Here is a 17,782-nt window from a genome sequence, read left to right as displayed (position 1 = left end):
ACATGCTGAGGCTGGATGCAAAATACCAGGGAGACGAGAGAGCGAACCGGGTTGCCAGTCTTAAAACAGATCTACTGAGGCAGCAAGATTTCTCCAAGAAAGCAACCAAAGAGAATAATGCAGCAGTCGGAGCCACGTGGTTAGTGAGATGATTGCTAAAGCAGGGGAAGCCATTCACAGAAGGTGGATTTGTCTAAAAGTGCATATTGCAGGCTGCAAATATAGTCTGTCCGGGAAAGAAAGGTCAGTTTAGCAACATCAGCCTTTCTGCCAACACCGCAGCAGATCGCATTTCTGACCTGTCAAGTGACATTTATGACCAACTGTGTGAGAAAGCCAAATGTTTCAGTGTATACTCAGTCGCTCTTGATGAGACCACAGACATCACCGACACTGCCCAGCTCCCAATGTATGTCCGTGGTGTTGATGACAGTTTTGAAGTGATGGAGGAGCTGCTCACAGTAATTCCAATGCATGGCCAGACCACCGCTCAGCAGATATTTACAAGCTGTGTGATGCCATTGAGAATGTTGGTTTGCCATGGAAGAGGTTTGTTGGAATAACAACAGATGGAGCGCCATCAATGACAGGGAGGAAAAATGGACTGGTGGCACAAAACAAACTGGAAGAGGAAGGCGTGGAGGAGGCCATTGCTCTGCACTGCATCATCCATCAGCAGGTCCTTTGCAGCAAATGCCTGAAGTTTGACAATGTGATGTCTATTGTTGTGAAATGCATCAACCAAATCAGATCCAGGGGCTTAAAGCACCGAAGGTTCTGTGCTTTTTTAGAGGAAATGGAGTCAGAATATGGGGATGTGCTCGACTTCACTGAGGTACGTTGGCTCAGCAGGGGAAATGTATTAAAGAGACTTTTTGAGTTGAGAGCAGAAGTGAAGCCTTCATGGAGAAGGATGGAGTTAGTGTTCCTGTGCTAACTGATCCCAAATGGCTCATGGACTCAGCTTTTCTTGTTGATATGACACATGAGCTTAATGTACTGAACAAGACGTTACAAGGCCAGGGGCAACTTGTCAGTGCTGCCTATGACAACGTGAGAGCATTCTCCACAAAACTGGCGCTCTGGAAAGCTCAGCTCTCTCAGACAAACCTTTGCCATTTCCCAGCATGCAAGGCACTCGTGGATGCAGGCACACCATTCAGTGCTGACAAGTATGTTGATGTCATTTTGAGGCTACAGGAGGAATTTGATCACAGATTTGCTGACTTCAAGACACACAGAGCCACCTTTCACATTTTTGCGGACCCCTTCTCCTTTGATGTGCAAGATGCCCCTTCTGTGCTTCAAATGGAGCTCATTGAGCTGCAGTGCAACTCTGAACTCAAAGCAAAGTTCAGGGAGGTGAGTGGAAAAGCAGACAAGCTTGGACAATTTTTGAGAGACTTGAGCCCTAGTTTCCCTCGGCTTTCCCGAATGTTCAAGCGGACCATGTGCCTTTTTGGTAGCACATACTTGTGCCAAAAGCTCTTCTCCACTTTGAACTTCAATAAGTCCAAGTACAGGTCCAGACTTACGGATGATCATCTTCAAGACATACTGAGGGTCGCAACTGCTTCCTCCCTCAGGCCAAATCTGGCTCGGCTATGCGAGAGGAAACGCTGCCAGGTCTCTAGCAGCAAGGAGTAGGCAAGAGAAGCCATGTTCAGAAGAACAGTTCATTTTCTACAGTGTTCCATTCATGTTCAGAAGAAGGTTATAGAACTGTTAATACAGACATTTCAATCTAAATACAGCAGATATAGAAGACTGAAAAAAACACACAAGTTCACTGACTAAAAATATCTTATTATTATTTTATTTATGTATTACAGATTGATTTATTTTCTTATTAATTCTTAATTTGTTTATTTATTTTTCATATTTTGTGTTAAAAAATAAAAATAAAGAGATTTGAGAAGATTGGAATTTTTTAACCATGCCTTTCTTGTGGAAAACCTAATGCGGCCCAGCCTCACCCAGACTCTGCCTGCAGCGGCCCCCAGCTAAATTGAGTTTGAGACCCCTGTCCTACACCATAAATCAGTAAGAGAGGGTACGACCTCTCTCATGGCCCCAAGTGGTGTGTGCATGCCAGAGCACTCTAGAAGGCACACAGAGTCTTTACAGACTACTGAGGATCAAACCTCTATCATCATGCAATCGATTATACGACTCTAAGCATGTATGAGTAAATATTTCTAAGCATAAATGACAATCAACAATATAAACCTTACAGCTGGTTTTAATAACAGAATTCATTTGTTTCTCAAATGAGAAAGAGCTATCGAGAAACACTCCTAAATCTTTAGTTCTTAACTTTTCCAGTCCAACGCTTACTTTTTAACAATGTGAGTAGCTAATGCTAACACTATTTCCCTTAACTTTATAACAATGTGAACGGCTAATGCTAACACTCTTTTTCCTAGCATTACAACGTCTGAGCTGCTAATGCTAAGTAGGCCGCCATTAGCACCTACGTCTAATTTAAGGCAAATACGCATTAGAACCTAATGCTTATATCGTTTTCCTTTGCTTTATAACAATGTGAGCAGCTACTGCTAAATAGCATTAGCTAATAACAGCAGTCTAATTTAATGCAAGTTAGCCTCATTTGCATTATAACGATGTGAGGAGTTAATGCTAAGTATGCTGCCATTAGCGGCTAATTCTAATTAGGGGTGAATAATTATTACCAGCTAATGCTAATATCGTTTTCTCTTTTTCCTTATAACAACTTGAGCAGCTAATGCTAATTTGATGCAAATTAGCATTATATTAGTGAGCAGTTAATGCTAAGTAGGCTGCCATTATTAACTAATACTACGTTGACGTGAATTAGCATTATGCGCTACTGCTAATACTGTTTTCCCTTACTTTTTAACAATGTGAGTGGCTAATTCTAAGTACGCTGCTGTAAATAGCTAATGCTAATTTAATGTGAGTTAGCATTATCCAATAATGATAACATTGTTTTCTCTTACTTATTAAAAATGATAGTAGCAAATACTAATACTCTTTTCCGTTGGGTAACAACAAAGTGAGGAGTTAATGGTAAGTAGGCTGCTTTTAGCGGCTTATTCTAATTAGGGGTGAATAATTATTAGCAGCTAATGCTAATATTGTTTTCTCTTCCCTTTTAACAATGCGAGCAGCTAGTGCTAGGTAGGCTAGCTGCTCCTGTCTGCCTCTTTGTCACACACACAGACTGAAATCATTCACAGCCCTGTTTCATCCTTCTGTCAGTGTCACTGACTGTCACTGTGACTGTGGACATACAGCATGGGAAACATACACATGGCTGACACTTTATTAGGTACACAGTGGCCACTATCTCAGGTATCACCTGTGACCTAATAAAGTGTATCTAAAGTTACAAAATGTTGTCTCTGTCCAAATATTTATGGACCTAACTGTAGGTCTACTTTTAATGAAACTCTCAACATGACTTATCAGTTATCATTAATGTTCCTGCAAACAGACTCCTTGGAGACCCCCTACATAAATATCCATGTACTATCCAGCTAGACTAGTGTGTCTGTCCCTGAAAATATTCCTGCATGTGTGATTGTTCATGTCTCATCTGCAGGAAACAAACAGGAAGTGAGTGAAGGACACAGAAAATGTTTCCAGCTCTTCCTCCTCTATCAGACATTCTCTCCATACCTGAGAGTGTCCAGTCTCCAGCCTGGATCCTTCAGTCCAGTCTCCAGCTGCTTCATTCCTGAGTCACCTGGATGATTGTAGCTCAGGTCCAGCTCTCTCAGATGGGAGGGGTTGGAGCTCAGAGCTGAGGCCAGAGAAGTACAGCCTTCCTCTGTGATCAGACAGCCTGACAGACTGCAGACACACAAAACAACAATCCGTCTGTTATCCATCTCTATGGCAGCATAACTAAGGGATGGTTCAGGGTCACCTGATCCAGCTCGAACTATAAGCTTTATCAAAAAGGAAAGTTTGAAGCTGATCTTCAAAGTAGAGAGGGTGTCTGTCTCCTGAACTCAAACTGGGAGCTGCTTCCACACCCAGTCCAACATAGCCAGGCTTTCTTTGCTGCTTTGACAAAACCTCAAATCCCAGTCAGAGATGATGAGCATCATCACAGTGATGATCATTTCTCTGTTAACCCAGGCTTTCTGCTTCAGGATCTGTGCACGCTCACAGAACAAGGAGACCTTTAAACATCATTTCACTAAATGGATGGACTGAGCTCGGCCTACAGATGAACTGGCTAAAGAAAGATTTGACCTCAGTGTGCTCAGTGTTCCTGTCTATTCCTAACATATTCCTAACATGATAGCTGCACTTTAGAGCTCTAAAACTGGAACATATTTAAACTCTACATGTTACTCAGTACATTCAGTTCTGACACTCGCCCACAGTCCAACAAAGGAAACATGGAGATCACATCAGTTTGTCACCAAAGTCTAATTATTCCAGAGGGCAGTGTTGATACAACTAAAGGTATTTTTAAGCAAAGTTGAGTTTTTTATTGTCAGAGTACTTCATGTCTGAAGTATCACTTAAATGCATTACACGCCGTTGATGGCAGCAAACAAACCACCCACACAAACAGCGGTGGGAGGCTTGGGCAGACTACGTAGGATCAGCTTGTGGGAGGAGTCAAGATAAACCAAAGAAAGACAAGCTAACAAACGCCACAGTGAAGTGAGTAGCTACAAACTTCAGGCCGATTAGTGTTGTTGAAGAAGTCGGTCTGAGGAACGTTCTTAGGATCAACAAATGACGGCATGTATGAGCCTCCCTCAAGACGCACCATCACAAGAAGAACACATGAGCTGTAGAAAAAGGAGCGTTACAACCTGCACCAGCTGTTGGTCTCTCTGTAGACCCGGGAGTTACAGTACATGATATTAATGCAGAGTGGGAGCTGCATTCTATAGCAAACAATTTGTTATGAGGTAATCAGCTGATCTTACTTTAACCGGAAGCCCTTCACAATAATTGCAATGCCTTTATTTTGTCCAACTACCATCAGTTCGTCTGTACTGATGGTAACTTAAAGTCACACTAATGCGGTTTAGTTTGTATAGTGTAAGTAGTAGAAGAATACTAACAGTACCCTGATCACTGATAGGTTAGATTTATGTAGATATGCACCTTGTGTTTAACATTACTGTCATTATAGTACTGTGATCTTTGAACCTTAGATATGGTTATGTTAGCTATAACTGACGTTTGCATATAACTGGATATGTATCTTATCTATTCATCTTATTTGTCATGTATTTGTATTTTGTACTTACTTTTTGTAAGAAACCACACACGTGATCACAGCCACAAGAATCAATCAGTGAAAGAATAAAGTGCCTCAAACCAAACCTTAAGCTCCTTATTCCACACGCTGGGCCTTCAATGGTGCTCTGGCTGATACAACAGAGTGACTGGAGTGCTAAAGAGTGAATCGGATCAACACTCTTTTTCCTAGCATTACAACGTCTGAGCTGCTAATGCTAAGTAGGCCGCCATTAGCACCTACGTCTAATTTAAGGCAAATACGCATTAGAACCTAATGCTCATATCGTTTTCCTTTGCTTTTAACAATGTGAGCAGCTACTGCTAAATAGCATTAGCTAATAACAGCAGTCTAATTAATGCAAGTTAGCCTCATTTGCATGATAACGATGTGAGGAGTTAATGCTAAGTATGCTGCCATTAGCGGCTAATTCTAATTGGGGTGAATATTATTACCAGCTAATGCTAATATCGTTTTCTCTTTTTCCTTATAACAACTTGAGCAGCTAATGCTAATTTGATGCAAATTAGCATTATATTAGTGAGCAGTTAATGCTAAGTAGGCTGCCATTATTAACTAATACTACGTTGACGTGAATTAGCATTATGCGCTACTGCTAATACTGTTTTCCCTTACTTTTTAACAATGTGAGCGGCTAATTCTAAGTACGCTGCTGTAAATAGCTAATGCTAATTTAATGTGAGTTAGCATTATCCAATAATGATAACATTGTTTTCTCTTACTTATTAAAAATGATAGTAGCAAATACTAATACTCTTTTCCGTTGGGTAACAACAAAGTGAGGAGTTAATGGTAAGTAGGCTGCTTTTAGCGGCTTATTCTAATTAGGGGTGAATAATTATTAGCAGCTAATGCTAATATTGTTTTCTCTTCCCTTTTAACAATGCGAGCAGCTAGTGCTAGGTAGGCTAGCTGCTCCTGTCTGCCTCTTTGTCACACACACAGACTGAAATCATTCACAGCCCTGTTTCATCCTTCTGTCAGTGTCACTGACTGTCACTGTGACTGTGGACATACAGCATGGGAAACATACACATGGCTGACACTTTATTAGGTACACAGTGACCACTATCTCAGGTACACCTGTGCCCTAATAAAGTGTATCTAAAGATACAAAATGTTGTCTCTGTCCAAATATTTTTGGACCTAACTGTAGGTCTACTTTTAATGAAACTCTCAACATGACTTATCAGTTATCATTAATGTTCCTGCAAACAGACTCCTTGGAGACCCCCTACATAAATATCCATGTACTATCCAGCTAGACCAGTGAGTCTGTCCCTGAAAATATTCCTGCATGTGTGATTGTTCATGTCTCATCTGCAGGAAACAAACAGGAAGTGAGTGAAGGACACAGAAAATGTTTCCAGCTCTTCCTCCTCTATCAGACATTCTCTCCATACCTGAGAGTGTCCAGTCTCCAGCCTGGATCCTTCAGTCCAGTCTCCAGCTGCTTCATTCCTGAGTGACCTGGATGATTGTAGCTCAGGTCCAGCTCTCTCAGATGGGAGGGGTTGGAGCTCAGAGCGGAGGCCAAAGAAGTACAGCCTTCCTCTGTGATCAGACAGCCTGACAGACTGCAGACACACAAAACAACAATCCGTCTGTTATCCATCTCTATCGCAGCATAACTCAGGGATGGTTCAGGGTCACCTGATCCAGCTCGAACTATAAGCTTTATCAAAAAGGAAAGTTTGAAGCTGATCTTCAAAGTAGAGAGGATGTCTGTCTCCTGAACTCAAACTGGGAGCTGCTTCCACACCCAGTCCAACATAGCCAGGCTTTCTTTGCTGCTTTGACAAAACCTCAAATCCCAGTCAGAGATGATGAGCATCATCACAGTGATGATCATTTCTCTGTTAACCCAGGCTTTCTGCTTCAGGATCTGTGCACGCTCACAGAACAAGGAGACCTTTAAACATCATTTCACTAAATGGATGGACTGAGCTCAGCCTACAGATGAACTGGATAAAGAAAGATTTGACCTCAGTGTGGTCAGTGTTCCTGTCTATTCCTAACATATTCCTAACATGATAGCTGCACTTTAGAGCTCTAAAACTGGACACATATTTAAACTCTACATGTTACTCAGTACATTCAGTTCTGACACTCGCCCACAGTCCAACAAAGGAAACATGGAGATCACATCAGTTTGTCACCAAAGTCTAATTATTCCAGAGGGCAGTGTTGATACAACTAAAGTTATTTTTAAGCAAAGTTGAGTTTTTTATCGTCGGAGTACTTCATGTCTGAAGTATCACTTAAATGCATTACACGCTGTTGATGGCAGCAAACAAACCACCCAAACAAACAGAGGTGGGAGACTTGGGCAGACTACGTAGGATCAGCTTGTGGGAGGAGTCAAGATAAACCAAAGAAAGACAAGCTAACAAACACCACAGTGAAGTGAGTAGCTACAAACTTCAGGCCAATTAGTGTTGTTGAAGAAGTCGGTCTGAGGAACGTTCTTAGGATCAACAAATGACCACATGTATGAGCCTCCCTCAAGACGCACCATCACAAGAAGAACACATGAGCTGTAGAAAAAGGAGAGACTACGACAGCCACAGCGTTACAACGTGCACCGGCTGTTGGTCTCTCTGGAGACTACTGGGCGTGGCTGGGTAACCATGGTTACTTGGAAGTTACAGTACATGATATTAATGAAGAGTGGGGGCTGCGTTCTATAGCAAACAATTTGTTATGAGGTAATCAGCTGATCTTACTTTAACCGGAAGCCCTTCACAGTAATTGCAAAGCCTTTATTTTGTCCAACTACCATCAGTTCGTCTGTACTGATGGTAACTTAAAGTCACACTAATGCAGTTTAGTTTGTATAGTGTAAGTAGTAGAAGTATACTACAGTACCCTGATCACTGATAGGATAGATTTATGTAGATATACACCTTTGTGTTTAACATTACTGCATTATAGTACTGTGATCTTTGACCTTATATATGGTTATGTTAGCTATACTGACGTATGCATATAACTGGATATGTATCTTATCTATTCATCTTATTTGTCATGTATTTGTATTTTGTACTTACTTTTTGTAAGAAACCACACACGTGATCACAGCCACAAGAATCAATCAGTGAAAGAATAAAGTGCCTCAAACCAAACCTTAAGCTCCTTATTCCACACGCTGGGCCTTCAGTGGTGCTCTGGCTGATACACCAGAGTGACTGGAGTGCTAAAGAGTGAATCGGACACACCAGTGTAATCCCTGATATCTCCACTACATTTAATCGTCCTTGTCACTACCCGATCCGTACCGGAAACCCGATCGGTACCCCGCATGCGCGAAAGGTGTCTACTTCCGTTCGAAGCATTTTACGATAGTTACAGGTCAGAGTATCTGTTAAGATGTTAAGAATAACAAGTATCTCTTAACATGTTTCCGATAATGAAACATTTAATATAATGTAGACAAAAATAAAAAAAATAAAAGATAGTGACGGATCGGGACTCCCGATCCTTACTGCGCATGTGCAAAGTCAGACCGCCAGACCCTTCTCTACAAATCGGGTCTACCCGATCCGTACCGCGCATGTGCAGGGGTTTTCTTCTTCTTCTGTTCGTTTAATGGCAGTGTACTCCCCAGTGTACGAGGATACCGCCACCTGCTGACTGAGCGAATGAACCCTATTGTAAACTGAATTAGCGTCATTACAAACGTGTGTTAAATTTGTTTTAGTGATAATCGAGTGTGTTTATGCTTGTCTGTGTGGAGAGGATTGTTGGAAAAGTGATGATAATGTCCGCTATCACTGTCAATTGCCAGTAAACACTTCATCTGGCTGCTGAATCTTCACGTGACATATTATAAAGTCTGTATTATTAACTCTGTCATTAGGCACCATTCTTCTTATTTTACGGCGCTGTTGTTCAATTGGGGAACGCTCTCTGTTGAGGAGAAAAGCAAAAATTTGTTGCGGATACGGATTATTCATTGTTTAAATGTCCTGGTAGTCGAAAAGGAGGCAGAGGTGCTGAGAAATGCTAGGAGCTAACTGGGCGCTAACCGTATCATTCAAATATATTGAATGTCGCAATGTTGGCAAAGAGAGGAAGTGACGTAAGATTTGCGCATGCGGGGTACCGATCGGGTTTCCGGTACGGATCGGGTAGTGACAGTCCTTCAGCCTGTGGCTGCAGTTAGCTGGTCTGCTAGTTAGCTGGCGTGCTAGTTAGCCGGTGTGCTATTTAGCCGGTTCGCTAGTCAGCTGGTGTGCTAGTTAGCTGGTATGCTAGTTAGCCGATTCGCTAGTCGGCTGGTGTCCTAGTTAGCCAGTGTGCTAGTTAGCCGGTTCGCTAGTCAGCTGGTCTGCTACTTAGCTGGTTTGCTAGATAGCCGGTGTGCTAGTTAGCTGGTGTGCTAATTAGCAGAAATGTGACTTTACAGCTCGGCCTCATTCACTGACATTAGTCAGATATGACTGAATCTATATCACACTTAAAGCTTTCTGTAAATGAAAGACTCAGCGAAAACGAGGCACTTCAGTCAATTTTAAAACACACACTCTGAATATAACCTGATCCAGACCAGGTTATAGGTTCAGCATCAGTAACCACGGTGATGTAGCCAGGTAAACACTTATGCATTTATGCTCACAATCACTCCAGTTAACCCAGCATGCATGTTTTTGGACTGTGGGAGGAAGCAGAGAACCTGAAGACAACCTACACAGGCCACACTATCACCCTTATTTACAGAATTATAATTTAATTGGGTGATAAAGTAAAGAAAATAAATATTTTAATAAAAAAATATTCATAAATGAATATTCAAGTAAGTAAGTAGAATATATTTATATAGCACATAATCTCGTTTGTATAGAAATGTCTTCAGCTGCTTTTTCAAAGAGTCAGTGGAGTCTAGACAGCATAAAGATAACAGCAGGGAGTTCCACAGCCTCGGTGCCTGAAAAGCTCAATCCCCACGTGTGTTGAACCGAGTCTGTGGGACCAACAGTGACCTCTGACCTAAAGACCTAAGTGCTCGGGATGAAGCATGAGGTTTCAACAGGTCAGCGATGCACTGAGGAGCTTCACCATGTACAGCTCTAAAAGTTATGAATATAATGTTAAAATGAACCCTAAAATTTAGTGGCAACCAATGAAGAGAAGCCAAAACTGGAGTAATGTGTGACCTCTTGTTTGTGCCAGTTAAAAGTCTCGCTGCAGCATTCTGTACAGTGTGAAGCTCCAGAGCCGATTTGTTGAGACAAGTAAAAAGACCATTACAATACTCCAAGTGAGAAGAGATAAAAGCATGAAGAATCATCTCAAGTTCTGCCTTTGACACCAGTCTGAGTTTAGAAATGTTTCTTAGATGATAAAAACAGTTTTGAACCAGTTGTTTAGAGACTTTCTGAAGCAACATTCAACTGTTGAATATAACACCTAAGTTTCTGAGACTCGATTTAATGGAAGGGCCTAAAAACTGATCTGCTGCCTAATTTCTGAAGACATGTGATCAGGAGCAATGATCAAAGTTTCTGTTTTATCCATATTAAACTGGAGAAAGTTGAAGTTTAACAATTATTTGATTCCTGACAGACAATTATTTAAACAAGAAAATGCATTAAACTGAGAATCTTTGAAAGAACAGTATTTGAATGTCTGAATGTCATCAGCGTAGAGATGATAAGAAATATTATTGTAATATCTGATAATTTGGCCTAGAGCAGGGGTGAGGAACTCCAGGCCTCGAGGGCCGGTGTCCTGCAGGTTTTAGGTCTAACCCTGGGTCAGCACACCTGAATCAAATTCATTACCAGGCCTCTGGACAAGTCCTTCAGCCTATTTATCATGATGCTGTGATCAACAGTATCAAAAGCAGAGGTGAGATCCAACTCAGTGCACTCTCCAGAGTCTGCTGACATCAGAATGTCACCACACACTTTAAGTTAAGCCATCTCAGTGGAGGACAGTTTACAGAAACCAGACTGGAAAATGTCCAGAACACTGTTTTTCTCCAGAAAGTCGTTAAGTTGTTCTGCAACTGTTTTTTCCACGTTCGTTCAAAGATTCATTACAATCAGATTTAGTATAGACTGGTACACGAGGAATATCAGGAGAGACAATTTTCATAATTGTATCAAACAATACTTTGGGATTGTTCTTTTCTGAAGCCATTAGATTTGAAAAATATTCAGTTCCAGCTTTTTTATCATGTCGTTAAGTGAGGATATTGATTCCTTGAGATGTACTCGATGGACCTCAACCTTGGAAGCCTTCCATAAACGCTGTAACTTGCCACAATATCTCCTGAAATTTTGAGTATTTTCATTTATCCAGGGATAGAAATTTGAAGAATGGACAACACTTTGCTTCAGAGGTGCCGCTGTGTCTAAATAAAATGGACAAAGTGTTGTCTCCAGGAGTTTAGCTGATTTAGAGTGGCCAGGTACGGTGGGTGTGCTCCGGTTAAAGAACATGGAGGCAGACTTCCAAATTCAGCTGATTTATTTGGTCTGTAGTGATGATACAGTCACCTGACCTAAACCCAGTGGAGATGGTTTGGGATCAGTGTTGGGCAAGTGACTTTGAACAAGTAATTATAGTTACTAGTTACTTGTTAGTAACTAGTAACTATACTACTAACTAGAGTTAACTCTACGTAGTTACTTAGAGTTAGAATATTGTAAGTCAGTTACTAAAAGTAATTAATTACTTGAAAAGTAACTATTGCGTTACTTTAAAAAAAATGTTCAACCCTCTGGGGTCCAGGGTATAATTGGCCATTTTTAACTACTTTTGATTTGACCTCTATATTTCACCTTTAAAAACTATTTACTTTGCCTTGTTTGGTATCATTCTTTTCAGCACAACCTCACGTGTCTGAATTTATAGTTATGTTTTCATTTTGACAAACTGTATTAACACAATTGATCTAAAATCAGACAAAAAACAATATGAGTAGAAAAAGTTATATTTTTTACTGTTACAACCACAAACATTTTTAATAAATCATTAACTTGAAATCTAAATATAAATGGTGAATTTTAATAATAGTAATAATAATAATGGATTGCATTTATATAGCGCTTTTCGGGGCCCTCAAAGTGCTTTACAATTCCACTATTCATTCACTCTCACATTCACACACTGGTGGAGGCAGCTACAGTTGTAGCCACAGCTGCCCTGGGGCAGACTGACAGAAGCGAGGCTGCCATATTGCACCATCTGCCCCTCTGGCCAACACCAGTAGGCGGTAGGTGAAGTGTCTTGCCCAAGGACACAACGACCGAGACTGTCCGAGCCGGGGCTCGAACCGGCAACCTTCTGGTTACAAGACGAACACCCTTTAAATCCTATACACAAGGTTTGCAAACAACCAAGTTATTTTGTTATTTGTAGCAATTTACCTTTTACGTTGATTTTTTAAAAATAACTATTTCAAACTATTTACAGAACAATCAGCTGTTCTGCATTAAATAAAATAAGATGCCACAAATTATTTGTGCCACTCCAAAAAAATAATTTCTGTCCACCATAAAGGAGAACATCACAGCCTGATACCTGCAGGTCTGACAGCAGCAGGTGTATCACTGCTGTTTCTACCTGGAGACACCGTTTACACTGTAATCTGCATTTGCTGGTTTTGTGGCAGAACCTGTAACAATTCCATTCAATTCAACTCTATTTATTGTTACACCCCGGCCTAGGCAACCGGCGTGCAACACAGGAAAAATAAAAATAAGGAAAAAAAAACACACAAAAAAAACCACTAAGGCTCTCCACCAAAATCCCAAAACGAAAGTATCGAAAAATCTATTTACAGCTATTTACAACACGGGGGAGATCGCGAACCATGACACACTGAAACACAGGGTTTAAATACCTAGAGGGAGCAATCAGGAAATGGACAACAAGAGGGAAACACAGCTGGGGCAACGCAGAACTGACGAGACAGGGAAACGTAAACTGGACACACTAAGATAACACAGACTTTCAAAGTAAAACAGGAAACACATAACAGTCACGTCAAAACAAAACGCCTAAAACAATACACTGCCAACGCCGAACCGTAACATTATATAGCGCCAAATCACAACAGTCACCTCAAGGCACTTAACATTCAGCAACTGCCTCGTTGTTCTGACAGACAACATAAAACTATCCACTCCACAGTAACTTTTTTTCTTCCTTTTTGTGTTCTTTTTTTCCCCTACACACTAACTACACAACACAACATACTATCCACACACCCCAAATAAGTTAAACGTCACAAATCTCTCACATCTCACACCGTCACTCCTAAAACTTCCCCCTCTTCCTAAACAACCAAATGTCATGTTGCTATATCATTTTTTTGATTGGTCGACATGGTGCATTTTTCCACCAACAGGAAAGGGAGGATTTTGGTTTTTTTTGCTCATAAGCAGAGAGTGCTTGCTGTGCTGTCCTTAGACAGTAAAAGTGACGAAACTATCGAGGAAAAAAACGCAGCGTATATATTGTTTATCATGACTCTGGTTTTACGTGGCCTATCAACACAATTTAAAAACTGGTATATGTCACCTTGTTGCTTTGTCATCTTGAAGTGGTCATGTGATTGGCTTACCATAACTACTTTATTCTTCCTCAGTCAAACAGCAGCACTCATGCCATTGTTTTGCCCCCTTAGCTCCAGGTGTTGTGCCAAAAGTGATCGCCGTCCGCGGGAGTGCATGCAGCTGCTTAAAGCTGTAGCACCCAGATTACTTACAGCTACTTCCGTGCAGCTGATATAAGATGCGGTAAGCTAAACACAGCTTCAACCGTCTGTTTGTTGAAAAATAGTAACGCGACCGCACCGAATCCAATTCAGGATTTTGATTTCCATCACACTTCCACTGGATGCCCAGCTGCTCTCCTGTTATGTGATTATCATCAACACAGAACTGGAGGATAAGACCGTGGTTCAGGGGGTCGGGAAGCTCATCTTGTAACCAGGAGGTTGCCGGTACGATCCCCAGCTCTGTCTTGGTCGTTGTGTCCTTGGAACACAAGACACTTCACCTACTGCCTACTGGTGTTGGCCAGTGGGGCCGATGGTGATCAGTCTGTCCCAAGGCAGCTGTGGCTACAACTGTAGCTGCCTCCACCAGTGTGTGAATGTGAAAGTGAATGAATAGTGGAATTGTAAAGGGTCTTTGAGGGTCTCGAAAAGCACTATATAAATGCAATCCATTATTATTATTATTAAGAGCATATTTAGGCCTGACTGTGCTCATCCTTCCTCCAACCTCTCCTTACCAAAGATAACAACTACATCAGTATTAGCTCAATAACATTTTCTGCAATTCAATGGTGGACATTCACTTTTAAACCTTGTGTAAAACAATAAAACCTAAAATCCTTGCAGCCCAGTGTGCTGCTCTCTCTGCTGGGATGAACCACTGGAGCTCACCCAGTCATCCCTTTCTTTCTCTCAAGAAGAAGTGAAATAAATATATTTATTATGTTACGAGTCTAATATTCTTTAAATCAAACTGTAATGAATAAATGAAGCAAGAAGATATGGTGGCTCCAAGTGTTGTAGAAGAAAAGATAAACATCTCATTTTGAGATGTACTGTAAGTACTGTGAATAAAAAACAAACACCAAACCAATCAGTAGTCGCCAATTACTTTTGAAAGTAATTGAGAGTCCAATTATCCACTCAAATGTAAATAAAAGTTCACTTGACAGCTGTATAAAGGTTACCTGTTTATACAATAATATAAGTCACATTTCAAATGATCATCTGTGGAAAAGTTTGAATCCTGACCTGAGAGTTTCCACTGCACACTGTGAACTTTTTAGTCCAGAGGACAGAAGCTTCACTCCTGAATCCTGCAGGTCAGAGTTACTCAGGTCCAGCTCTCTCAGACTGGAGGACTTGGAGCTGAGGACTGAGGACAGAGCTTCATAGCTTCTCTCTGACAGGTTACAGCCACCCAGTCTGAAAAATACAAGACAGTCTATACAAGAAATACTCATGTAGAGTTTGTTAATACATTTCACAACATTAAATCTTGACTTTCTATTTTTAGAGGAAACATAAACATACTAAGAAACAACATCATATATATGAACTTTAATTAATAATTCTAACAACAAAATGTTTTCTGATCTGACCTCAGAGTATTCAGTTTACAGTTTAAATGTTGTAGTCCAACAGACAGAAGCTTCACTCCTGAATCCTGCAGCTTTCTGATACTCAGGTCCAGCTCTGTCAGACTAGAGGACTGCGAGCTGAGAACTGAGGACAGAGCTTCACAGTTTTCCTCTGAGAGTTCACAGATGTTAAGTCTGAAGATAAAAACATGAATAAAGATTGTTGTTAAAGTGTAATCAGGGTGCAATAGCTTATTGTCTTGTGCTGAGCAGGTTAGTATAAGTTTACCTTAACTTAAAAATGAATAAAAATGCTATGAAACAAGGATAACTGGATAAAGTTTACCTTTACTGGTTAAATTATTGATTATTTTTGTTAGTTGATGTAAACAAAACCAAATATCAAACATATAAACAAACAGAACTAAACAGAATACAAATTGATCTGACCTCAGAATATTCAGTTTGGCGTGTGGACTCTCCACTGCAGCAGACAGAAGCTTTACTGCTGAAGCCTTCAGGCTGTTGGTACTCAGGTCCAGCTCTCTCAGACTACAGGACTGGGAGCTGACCACTGACAACAAATTTTCACAGCCTTCCTCTGAGACGTTACAGCTGCTCAGTCTGAGAGAGAGAGGGAAAAAACAAAACAAAACAAAAAACAATATATGTGATCAAATTAAATTTGTTTATATGTTAAACCTTTTTAAAAAAAAAAAAAAAAAAAAAACCTATGACACTATGAGTGCTACCAGTCCAGTGCACACGATTGGTACCTTGATGGTACCTTGCTCAGGGGTACCATCAAGGTAGCTGTTCGGTGGATTCGACCCCTGACCTTATGATCATGGGGCGACCACTCTGCCTACTGAGCTAATAATTCTGTGTACACTATCATACAATATTAACTAAAACAATTATTTTAGAAAATCTTACTAATTCAGTAATTGTTATGCTATTTAACTGTGAGTAACACTGGATTTTAAACACTAGCTGTATAAAACTCCTCCTGTTAAAGGTGTGTATAAAGGAGATGAGCTGAAATGCAGACTTCATGGAGAATGTTTGCTGTCAGGATATATCAAAGACAAAGCAGAGATCCATCCAGTCTCTTCCACTAAGCCCACAGAGGGAAAGACAACCATTCTCACACACACACCTGCATGAAGTTTAGATCACCAGGTAATCTAACTGCATGTCTGTGGACAGTGGAAAGAAACTGTAGAGGACCCAGAGAGAACCCACTGTAATTCTGTGGGAACACTGGTTATGGAAGCCTTACAGTTAGATATGAATACTGTCAAGAAACAGGACCTGAGTGGCAATTTCAATTATGAAGCCCAAGTTTTCCCTCCATCCTGGATGAAAACAGGACAGTCACAGCAGAGATTTATAATAAAAAAGGGAGAGTGTGCACTGAAAGTGAGATAAAAAAAAACAAACTGCTGGATTTGGAGACGTGAACAAGCTGACAATAATAAATCTGTCAGAGGGGCTGAAGGATCAGAGCTAATGTTCTTATTGGCTGGGCCTGGATTGTACTTTGATAAAAGATATAGACAAAAATGTGTCAGAAATACTGACACGACCTGCTGGACTGAAAAATATTTACCGAGTGAATGATAATAATTTAATTCACTATTTTTATGTTTTTTAACTGTTCTTTGAACTCAGTATTTCTGATTTATTTCCCATGGTTTTAAGATTTTTATCGATTATAAGATTTTAAGCAATGAGTTCATGTTTACTTACAGAGCTTTGTTGGAGGCTTTGACCACTGGCAGCATTCTCAGAAGAGCCTCCTCTGAAGCAGAGTATTTCTTAAAGTCAAACTCATCCAGATCTTCTTCTGATGACAGTAACATGAAGGTCAGAGCTGAGCACTGAGCAGGAGACAGTTTACCTGTGGAGAGACTTCCTGAAGTCCTGTATTGTTGGATCTCCTCCACTAGAGAACGATCATTCAGTTCATTCAGACAGTGGATCAGATTGATGCTTTTCTCTGCAGACAGATTCTTACTGAGCTTCTTCTTGATGTACTGGACTGTTTCCTGATTGGTCTGTGAGCTACTTCCTGTCTGTGTCAGCAGACCTCGTAGGAGACTCTGATTGGTCTGCAGTGAAAGACCCAGGAGGAAGCGGAGGAACAAGTCCAGGTGTCCATTTGGACTCTGTAAGGCCTTGTTCACAGCACACTGGTGAAAAGATTCTTTTTGGTTTAAAAAGCTAAAACTCTTGGAGGTTATTTGTTTCTGTTCAAGAAGATTTTTTCCAGAGTTGCTGAAGGTCAGATGGACATGAAGAGCAGCCAGAAACTCCTGAACACTCAGATGGATGAAGCAGAACACCTTGTCCTGGTACAGTCCTCTCTCCTCTTTAAAGATCTGTGTGAACACTCCTGAGTACACTGAGGCT

The 17,782-nt window shown here is 40.7% G+C and overlaps 1 protein-coding gene and 1 long non-coding RNA gene across 2 annotated transcripts; both read right to left on the bottom strand.

The window, feature by feature from the left end:
• Positions 1–791: 791 nt before the first annotated feature.
• LOC120730605 (ribonuclease inhibitor-like) lies at positions 792–17,351 on the bottom strand. Its single transcript, XM_040027026.1, has 5 exons — positions 17,120–17,351; positions 15,818–15,991; positions 15,389–15,562; positions 15,039–15,212; positions 792–3,837 (listed from the first exon to the last, which is right to left on the bottom strand). Exons 1-5 carry the CDS (start codon positions 17,230–17,232, stop codon positions 3,645–3,647), a joined length of 828 nt encoding a protein of 275 aa, XP_039882960.1. The 5' UTR covers positions 17,233–17,351; the 3' UTR covers positions 792–3,644.
• LOC120730607 lies at positions 4,047–8,531 on the bottom strand. Its single transcript, XR_005695157.1, has 2 exons — positions 7,855–8,531; positions 4,047–4,820 (listed from the first exon to the last, which is right to left on the bottom strand). It is a non-coding gene; the product is annotated as an uncharacterized LOC120730607 (long non-coding RNA).
• Positions 17,352–17,782: the final 431 nt, after the last annotated feature.

This window comes from Simochromis diagramma, unplaced genomic scaffold, assembly GCF_900408965.1.
Source record: "Simochromis diagramma unplaced genomic scaffold, fSimDia1.1 OVJJ01000291.1, whole genome shotgun sequence".
Classification (NCBI taxonomy): Eukaryota; Metazoa; Chordata; class Actinopteri; order Cichliformes; family Cichlidae; genus Simochromis; species Simochromis diagramma.
The sequence above is the reverse complement of the archived record's forward strand: the minus strand, read 5'-3'. Positions and strand labels throughout refer to the sequence as shown.

Bases quoted from the DNA above. Each gene is read 5' to 3' on its own strand.
- LOC120730605 (XM_040027026.1), bottom strand. From the start codon at position 17,232: ATGTTACTGTCATCAGAAGAAGATCTGGATGAGTTTGACTTTAAGAAA. The intron at 15,992-17,119 runs GTAAGTAAACAT...TCTCTCTCTCAG, and splicing joins AAAGCCTCCAACAAAGCTCT to ACTGAGCAGCTGTAACGTCT. The intron at 15,563-15,817 runs GTCAGATCAATT...TTTTATCTTCAG, and splicing joins GCCAAACTGAATATTCTGAG to ACTTAACATCTGTGAACTCT.